Genomic DNA, 9,981 nt, shown 5'->3' with positions numbered 1-9,981 from the left:
TTCTACCGAAGCCAAAACCATATTCCAATGATGTTCTACTCAAGTCAAAGTTATAAGTTAGAATGAGGTTCCAGCCAAGTTCAAATGATTCGAATGATAATAATGTATTACAGTTATATAGTGCTAGGCACTCCAAGACGCTTTACAATTTCACACATTATTCATTCACTCCTCTGCTACTCGTGTAGCCACAGCCGCCTAATGAGGTTCTGGTACTGCCAGTGATTCTGATGATCATCTTCTGAAGTCAAAGTGGTTCCGATGCAGTTGTACTGAAGTCTCTAAGGTTCTAATGTTGATGTTCCGGTAGGGTCTCAGGGGCTCAAGGGTTTGACCCAAGCCAAATTCTAATGAGGATCTACACAAGTCAAAATGATCAGAATGAGGTTCCAGTTAAGTCCACATGGTTCTTCTGCAGTCAAAGCGGTTCAACTGAAGGCAGACCGGTTGTAATGAGGTTGTGCTAACGGCTACGTGGGCCTGATGGGCTTGGGGTTCTAATGAGGTTCTACAGCACTCAGTGGGTCTACTGAAGTCGAGGTGGTTCTGACAAGATTCTAACTAAAGAGGACAGACGCGTGCAGTGGGCGGGTCCGCGTGTGATAAGTGGAGGGAGGCAGAGACGAGGCAGGAGGCGGGGCCACAGGCTTTTATTGCAGAGTGGCTTCCTGCGAGCTCACAAACAAGGTTCCACTTTAAGGCTGCAGATGTTGTCGCGTTCGGTCATCTCACACCGGGACTTGAGGAGGGGGCCGTGGGGGTGCTTCCAAAATCAAAGTAGCCTCTAACGGCGTGCGGTGGCGTTTACATTCCAAGCAAAACGTAAGGCGGCCAGGAGGGAGCTAACGCTAACAGTTCTGTGATGCATCGTGGAGCAACGCGGCGACAAGAATAAATTAAAGTCACGTTAAAAAAAAAAGACAAAGAAAAAGCCTCGTCATGGGAGGCGGAGGTCTTTTTGGCAAAACTCGGAGACGACCTTTCCTGTTGGGTCAACGCAAGTCATGTGGCAACAAAGTGGGAGGGGTTTGCATATTTGACCTGAACGAGATCTCCTTCATTTTGGGGGGGACAAAACAAACCAGAAGAAAAGCACAAAAAAAAAAAAAAAAAAAAAAAAAAAAGAGAAAACAAAAACGGGGCCTAATGACGTCGACTCCTTCACCACACAGACACACACGGCAGGCGGCGGCGCGGCGGGCTCGGGTCCAGATGGCACGGCGCCGCCGACGTCACAGCGGCTTGCCCTCCAGGGACACCACCACGTTGCCGCCCAGCTTCTCGGCCAGCGTGCTGCGGTCCTGGATGTCGTCCAGCCCGTTCACTTGCCACTCGTGCTTGATGCCTGCGGGCGTGACATCATCGTCATCACGAGCCGACGACATGATCAGGAGACGGCGACATCGCCACGCGTCAAGTGACATCATCACGAGACATTGACATCATGCAACAATGTATTAGTCACGGGACTGTGACATCACGAGATGTTAACGTGCCGCAGTGAAATCACCATTTAAAAACAGCATTTTAAGTTCACTTGGGTTATATTTGCCTGATATTTACATAGGGTTGATGATCTTAAACAGAGTGGGGAAGCTATGCAAAATTATTAGAATTTGAGAAGGGGGCCAACGCTTTTTCACGGCACAGCATGTACATATTATCTGCATAATACCCAACATTCAACGGAGACCTAAGATGTTAAAAAACAGCATTGAAATAGAGACACAATGTGATAATACCAAAACAAGTTAAAAGGAAATAAAACATTTCTAATGTACATTAAAAAGGTAAATGAACTACTGGTTAAAAAGGTTGGTTTTGAGCCCCTTTTTAAAACCTTCTCAGCTGTAAAAGCTTTGCGGGTGGATGACCAAAAAATGCTTGCAATATGTCAACCTTATTCATTCCATATGACAATTGGAAATTTGGTACAGATTTGAGCAAGAATCGTTGAAGTTCACGCGCATTTGCGGGTCACACAAAATCATACGGAGGGTCAGATTTGGCCCCCGGGCCTTGAGATTGACACCTGCGGTATAGGCCGTCCCCTATATAGCGCACTACATGTATCTCACAATTCATCTTGAACAGTAGTCAACAACGATGGTCACTCGAAAATCAAATATATCCCATGATGCATTGTGCTGACAGTTGGATTTTCACGAGTTGCGCTGGGAAAATATCTTTAATACAAGTCGAGCAACACGTCACAACACGGATGGACAGAAAGTGAAATTACTTTGATCCATTACACTCATCTTGAAACCATGCGATGTTATTACAATATTTATAATACGGGAAATCCACCAGCTGATCTTGATCCCTTAAAGTGGAATTACATCGTTCCGAGCAAGCGTTCCAAAATGTATTTTTACCTCACCGATGAGTTCCCTGTACAGTCCAAAAACTTCTTTTTGGTGCTACAATGTGACAATCTAAGCACTGAATGGACCAAAAGAAAGAACAGACTTTACTTTCACCAGAAAAAAAGAGTTGGTTTGGATTTTTTTTCTCCATTCTCTAGTCATCAGCAGTAGAACATGAATTGGTTTCACCAAAAACACGGCTTTCTGATCAAAACACGGAGAAAAGGAGCTTTTTGTGAAAAGAAACATGGCAAGCAGAAGCGTGACTTCGATGCTAACTGTTTTTGCTTTTGTGGCGCCTAAAAAAAAAAAAAAAGACTGACAAGGGTATTAATGGCAAAATTATAATTCATTTACAAATATACAACTTGGAAAGGAGCTGAGACCCATGTTGCAAATGCGAAAATAGGTTGCGCTTATATCAGATTAACAGGAGAAAGACGGGTACGCCATGCTAATTGCTAAGCTGTCGTGACATGAAAATAAGTCTTTGGGTGATTCAGCGGAGATGAGAAAAATTTGAAGCGCAAAAACAGCAGGCAAATTAACACGTGCATGGAGAGAAAATCTTTTGCTACACAGCCACACAGGACCAGAAACCCAAAATGAATTCCTACGTCACTTGACAAAATGGTCGAGACCTTTGAAAATACAGTCATACAATACATATTCATAATAACCTTTATGAGTCTCAGTATTGAAAAATGTTCATGGTATTAGCAGCAATACATTTGGCTGCAAATGTGTCCGACATTACAAGTTTGATGCTATTAATTCAAACCAATAAATGTTGAAGCCATTGTTTAGTAACGATTATAGAGCATTGATGATAGTGTACAATTGAACAGTATGCAGAATCATTTTTATCCTATTACATAGTATAATGCAATAACTGTGCCGCAGTAATGTTCTTGACATTTTAAAATTATGGAAATGCCGACAAATTGTTCTGGAAGGGAATTCTGATAGGTTGGCAGCTTCGCAGTTGTCGCCATAAATGCCGTTGTTTTTTGTGTGTTTTTTTTACTAATAATTGGCAGAGTCACTTCTTTGGGTTTTCGGTCAAGAACTTTCATTTGGGTGCATCGTCGTTTTCTTCCTTTCACTTCTCTATTTGATTTCTCCTCAACAAGTGGCAGGCGCGTGATTAGCATTCCCGCATATCCTATTTTCCAGACTATGAGCCGCTACTTTTCCCCCGCGTTCTGAACCCTGCGGCCTACATAACGATGCGGCTAAAATATAGATTTTTTTTCCGCTAACAGTTATCAAGGAGCGCAACAAGTGCAAAAACAAGACAGGCCCAACTCGTTTAAACGTACAACAAAAACGAACGTAATGCGTAAAACATGACCGCTTCCCATAATGCACTAGGGGTTTGGGCAGGCGCAGATGCCTGCTGCGTGTAGAAGACAACGCTACTTTATGTCGCGTTCAACGTAAAATGCAGCGAGACACACACGAACGCAAATTCCCCCCCCCCACACCCACACCCTCATCATGGAAAATACAAGAAGAAAAGCGTATGATGCAGCTTTTAAGTGGAAAGCCATCGATCGGTAAATATCGAATTTCACAACATATATATCTCAGAATCATCTTTATTTGCCAAGTATGTCCAAAAAACACACAAGGAATTTGTCTCCGGTAATCGGAGCCGCTCAAGTACGATATCTGCGGCGTATAGTCCTGTGTGGCTAATATATGCAAAAAAAAAAAAAAAAGTCTACACAAAGTGGGCGCGGGTTATAATACGATGCACTTTGTAGTTCGGAAAATACGGTAGTTTCCAGGCAGGACGAGCGCCGCTGCACTCTGATTGGCTGCTGTATCCCTGTAGAACACGCCCTCCTGCTTCCGGACGGGAAAAGTAGTATGTGACTTTAGCGTGGCGGCGTTAATGTTCCCCCCTAGCCCTGACGCACGCTAATTCTAATCCTCACCTTCACCCACCCAAAACCGCTTTAGCCCCAACCCTAGCCCAAAGCAAACTTTGCTTTTGTTTGGTACAAATGCGATACCTGTTTGGGACGGTCATCTCGTTACATCTGCGTAGCCTGCCCTTCCCGTGACGCAGGAGCCAATCGTGTTGCGGCGGGGGCGTGTCCTGTCGAGAACACGCGTGGGTTTCCTCATAACGCGATGCGAGGAGCGGTCGTCGCCGCCGCGCTCCGCCCGGGGGCGGCCGAGTCGGACCGAGGGTCTCGATCTCGCGGGAGGGGGGGGGGGGTCCAGGAGGCGGGGTTTCCGTTCACGCCCGCGGCCCGCAAAAGGATCACTCTGATTGGCTGTTGTGCCGCCCATTCATTCCCTCCATGTTAGATCCAGGAAATACACACACAGCTGATCACCGAGATCGAGGGGAAATTTATCGGAAATCTCTGCTCTCGGTCATATAAATCGCTTCAGACTTATTCCCTGCTCCAGAATCACCACATACGCATTTTTGGGTGGATCTTTTTCATGAACTATATAGTCCGCCACGTACATAAAAACACGTATCCAGTGAGCAGGGGCTGAGTGACTGATTCCCACCGATGGCGTCAGAGGACAGGAAAGTGCTCACCTGTAAACTTTTTCTTGATGGCGTCTTTGGAGCTGGCGTAGATCATCTTGCTCTTGAGGGGAGCGCCCTCGGGAGCCCTGCGAGAAAACCAAACAGGAAGCGACATCAGGGGAAAGCGCTTCGGCCGCCGAGATGCCGGCACGCCAACCAAATTAGCCTGTTAGCACGTGGATGCACAGCAGACGTCCAATTCTTGGTCTAACCAGGTTCTTCTGGTCCAAAGTGATTCTAATTATGTCAAATTGTTGCTAATGAGGTTCTACTGAAGTCAAAGTGGTCCTATGGCGGTTCTAGTCAAGTCAAATTGACTCAAATGAGGTGCTACTCAAGTCATTTTGGTTCCTATTAGGTTCAACTATTGTCAAAATTGTTTTAACGAGGTTCAAACGAAGGCAATGTGTTTCTAATGAGGTTCTACTAAAGCCAAAGCGTTTTTAGTAAGGTTCCTGTCAAGTCCAAGTGTTTCTAATGGGTTTATAGTCATTCAGGTTCTAATGAGGATCTCCTACAGTCAAAACGGTTCTAATGAGGTTGTACCAGTCATTTTGGTTCTGATGAGGTTCTACTAAAAGCAATGTGGTTCGAAGAAGGTTCTACCAATGAAAGTGGTTTTAATGAGATTTTACGGAAATCAAAGTGGTCCTACGGAGGTTCTACTGAAGCCCTTTTGCTTCTAGCAAGGTTCTAATCAAGTCAAATTAGTTTTAATTCGGTTCTGTTAATGTCCAAACAGGTGTGACAAGGTTCAAATGAAGCCAATGCTTGCTTCGAAAGAGGTTCTACTACAGTCAAATATGTTCTAATAAGGTTCTCTTGTGTAAAAGTAGTCCTAAGGAGGTTGTATGGCGTGAATGTGCTTCTAATTAGCTTCTACTGCAGTTATTTAGGTTCCAATGAGGTTGTACTGCAGTCAAATAAATTGTAATGAAGTTCTCCTGATGGAGGAAGCAAAAACCAGAGAGGCAGTGAAGTGACATCGTACAGCCGGGAAGCACTTCCTGTTCTGACGAACGCCATGACGCCACGGCATCCCCTAGCCCAATTAGCACGTTAGCATGAGGACACACACCAGAAGATGAAGACCAGGTCCTCCTTCTTGGACTCCTTGGTTTCGTAGGTGGCGTCGTAGAGTCCGTATCTGCAGTCGTTGAGGGGGAGGAGCTTGACGAAGCAGGCGTACGGGTCGTCCACCGTCTCGCCGATGTCGCCCACCAGGATCTGTTTGCCTTCCTCCACCACGATCTTCTTGCGGTCGTCGCTGAGACAGAAGAGCACCGCCTTCTTGCGCTGCTTCACCTCTTCGGGCGTCCGGTGCGACTTGCGCACCTTCATGTCGTTGAACACCTTGATGACCTCGTCGTTCACGGTCACGCCTGACGCCTGGGAAAAAAACAAAAACACAAATTGTTGCATCGTGCTTTTCAGAGGAAAACCCTGACCCTAACCATATTGTACTTTATAAAAACACAAATGTGATAACAACTAAATAGAATGTAGCGAATCCAAGCGTTTGTGCATCATGAATGCGCATTGATCTTGTGGGTCGCCCTCTGGTGCAAGCCGTGGCCACCGGGGGGCAGTCAAATACATACATATACAGTAATTAAGATGTTCACAACTGCTCAGTAAGCTGTAGTAATAGTTGCGACGGGAGCCGTGACACCGGCACGCTAACCAAATTAGCGTGTTAGCTAGACTTTACACCGATCTCACCGGCCTGATTGGTATCTGCCGATACTTACCATTTTATGCTGATCGGCTTTGTCGTAATTCACTGATCGGCTGCGCAAAAGACACGTACGCTGCGTCGCCATCGGTTACGGTATATTTGAATCCAAAAGCTAGTTTATTTTTAGCTTTGTCGCGTCTTTTGACGTAGTACTGTAAATATCTGACCACCAATAAAGTTATAAAACAAAACAAAAAAAGTCGGCGGTGTGGGACAGACAACACGTAATGCGTGGATCAGACTACAAGCCAAATTTGCTCTTTCACGATTGCACTGTCAGACTGCTGCAATAAAATCTTGTATTCCGATACCACCGCATCCCGTTTCTTTACGATCATCGGGCTTTACCTTGTCAACTCAAATGCGACCGGATACACTCGTTAGCGTGGCGACGACGACAAGAGTGGATCGCGCCGACTGTGTTATAGGACAATATGTGGAAAAACGTGTGTTGGTGGTTGCTTCATGACTCGACGTACTTCCTGCCGTCTAATAGAAGAGCATTTATTTGTTCTGTCTCTCACCGGCATAAATAGATGAGCCATGAAGTAAATGAACAAGTCATTTAAATAGACACATTGCTCCATCCTGTTATCGTTTTTTATTTGTTTTTATTTTTTTTAAACTCGCTGATCGGTCCCAAAAATCCTGATCGTGTCACGCCTCGTGTAAGCACGGCGACGCACGCACACGCACGATATAACCTCTTGGTTTGACCAGGTTCTGCTCATCAAAGCGATTCTACCAAGGTTGTAATTAAGTTCAGATGCTGCTCACGAGGTTCTGCTCAGGTCACAGTCGTTCGACGGAGGTTCTACCGAAGCCATTTTTGGTTCCATTTTGTAAATGTGCTATTTGACTGACAGTTGCCAGTTGAGCGGGCGTCGCTTGAGCGCATTGAAGACACGCACGCCCGCAGCATTCGCATTCGAGAAGGGAGAAAATAGCTTTGGTTTTCACCATTTGGACCACCTTTCATTCCAATTTGGCAGAGTTGTTAACAACACGCTCGAAAGGGTCCAAAGCAAAAATCTTGAGCCATAAATGTGCTGATGCCAGCTTGTTTTTCACTCATTTCCATGTCAGTTGAATTAAAGACTTGAATGCTGCTCGCCTCCGGACTGGAGGTATTATTAGCTGGATATCTATCTGCACGGCCGCCGGAGGTCTGGGCTGGACTTGTGAGTTCTGCCAGACTGGGCCAGGCCTAAACCCCTGAAATCAAAACACTTTTCGAGGATATTTGCATGGCTCGAGTGTACCATGTCTCGTTTCTCGTACGAATTTGACCGGTTTGGCGTTCTGAATAGGATGGCGACGTGACTTTAGTTGAAGTCGAGACTTTCCCAGCATGAAGAAGTTACACGCGCGGACATGCCCGGTCGGCTCCGGCCCGGCTAGCGCTGCCCGGGCTGCGGGGCTAAGATGGCCGCCCCGGGGCATAACGGCCCGAAGCGGCCCCGCGGCGTGGCTAGAAAACCCACCGGCGCGGACGGGTCCGGGGTGGCGCCGGTGTCGGTCAGCGGTCCGACCGCTCGAGCCGCGTTCGGTCCGGCATTGACGAAGCCCAGCGACGGCCATGCTGGCTAACATCACGCTGGCCGCCGCCGCTCAAGCACACGCACACGCACACGCACACGCGCAACGCCGCTCACGCTCGGAACGGGAACCCGGGAGCCGTCACACCCCGGCCGGTGCCGCTCGGCAGCGGGCCGTCGAAGGCCGGTTCTTACCATTCTGTCCCGGACTTCGTCGGCCTAGCTGCGCCGTCACAAGGCTTCGGTGAAGGGGGGGGGGAAGGGAGCGACTAGCAAGAGTTTGGACAGCGGAGGGGGGAGGGGAGGGGAGGGGGCCTGACTGGGTTTGGGCGGAGGGGCGTGGCTTCAGCGCAAATAACAGCAACTGATTTCGGAATATTAATGAGGCGCTCGTCCAATCAGTGCACAAACAACCTGCTCGTGTGTGTGCGTGTGTGTGCGTGTGTTAGGGTCAATTCAATAGATCAGGGGTGTCAAACTCACATTTGGTTCAAGGCCACATTTAACCCCAATTTGATAATAGGTTAGGGTACAAATAACTTCCAAATTTTACACTTTGTTTTGGTGCAAATAATTACATTATGAAACGATTCAAATTTGTTCTATTGTTGCAAATCACATGCGCAATCTGAAGTTTCTCAACAAAAATGAGTGCAATCTCAATTCATTTCATTTCAGTGGCCACTGGACAAAATTAGCAACAATTTACTTTTGTTGAAAAAATGCAGTTCCACTAGCGATTCATGATTGATGAGGAGGGCTACCAATTGATACACCCTTCGGGAAAAGCAAATTTGATCAGAACAAATCATTGGGGGTGAATCATCTTCGAAACATTGTTGTGCCTGCTAATCCGGCTCCACAACTACAATACTAACCTTTGAACTATTAGTTTTTTCTTTAGGATAGCAACACAGAAAAAAGTAAGACACGTCACTGGTGAGGCGACACCGTGGCCGACTGGTTAGCACATCTGCCTCACAGTTCCCAGGTCGCTGGTTCAAATCCGGCCCCGCCTGTGTGGAGTTTGCGTGTTCTCCCCGTGCCCGCGTGGCTTTTCTCCGGGCGCTCCGGTTTCCTCCCGCATCCCAAAAACATGCGTGCGAGGTTGATTGAAGACTCTAAATTGCCCGTGGGCGTGAATGTGCGCCAATGGTTGTTTGTTTCTATGCGACCTGCGATTGGCTGACGACCGGTTCGGGGTGTACTCTTGCCTCTCGCCCGAAGTCAGTTGGGATGGGCGCCGGCACGTCCGTGACCCATCAGGAGGAGAAACGGTACAGAATATGGATTGATGGCTGGATCTCACTGGTGAGCTATTTTTTAAAATAGGCGCGCGGGTAACTCATGTGGTCACGGGAACCACGTTGGCGACTAGGCATAGGAGATTCTGACAGTATAAGATAACCTTGGACAAAAATACTGCGGTATCACAGTATTTTAAATACAGCCCTAAAATCAATTATTTGGAAAAATTTAGGTAAATAATATAAAATCGGTTTGCTGGACTATACTGTAATCCCACCGGGTCGTGGCAAGGGTCGGGGCTTTTCTACGAGGCGCTCTACGGGGGCCACGGCCCATGTCCACGCGCTGGATGCCACATTCGACTTTTTGGAATGTTTTTGCTGAAATTGCTTCAGATGCCAATTGTTGCGCAACTCGTGATTAGAATGGTTTGGTTGGCAGTGCCAACATGTCATCAAAGTGTTGATTACTTGGCCACGTAAGACAGTTCATGCGTGAAGGTGCGGTTGATTGACAAGCTGAACGAGACAC

At 46.9% G+C, this 9,981-nt stretch overlaps 1 protein-coding gene across 1 annotated transcript; it reads right to left on the bottom strand.

Annotated features, from left to right (window-relative positions):
• Positions 1 to 1,111: 1,111 nt before the first annotated feature.
• cfl2 (cofilin 2 (muscle)) lies at positions 1,112 to 8,488 on the bottom strand. The gene is made up of 4 exons (XM_061675368.1): positions 8,398 to 8,488; positions 6,005 to 6,315; positions 4,936 to 5,012; positions 1,112 to 1,345 (listed from the first exon to the last, which is right to left on the bottom strand). The coding sequence occupies exons 1-4, from the start codon at positions 8,398 to 8,400 to the stop codon at positions 1,233 to 1,235; spliced, it is 504 nt and encodes a 167-aa protein (XP_061531352.1). The 5' UTR covers positions 8,401 to 8,488; the 3' UTR covers positions 1,112 to 1,232.
• Positions 8,489 to 9,981: the final 1,493 nt, after the last annotated feature.

Source organism: Phycodurus eques, chromosome 4 (assembly GCF_024500275.1).
Source record: "Phycodurus eques isolate BA_2022a chromosome 4, UOR_Pequ_1.1, whole genome shotgun sequence".
Lineage (NCBI taxonomy): Eukaryota > Metazoa > Chordata > Actinopteri > Syngnathiformes > Syngnathidae > Phycodurus > Phycodurus eques.
Note: the sequence above shows the minus strand (reverse complement) of the source record. Positions and strands in the feature narration are given on the sequence as shown.

Excerpts from the sequence above, each read along its gene's own strand:
- cfl2 (XM_061675368.1), bottom strand. Across the intron at positions 5,013-6,004 it reads GACCTGGTCTTCATCTTCTG|GGCTCCCGAGGGCGCTCCCC; the intron begins GTGTGTGTCCTC and ends GTTTTCTCGCAG. Across the intron at positions 1,346-4,935 it reads CATCAAGAAAAAGTTTACAG|GCATCAAGCACGAGTGGCAA; the intron begins GTGAGCACTTTC and ends TCACGCCCGCAG.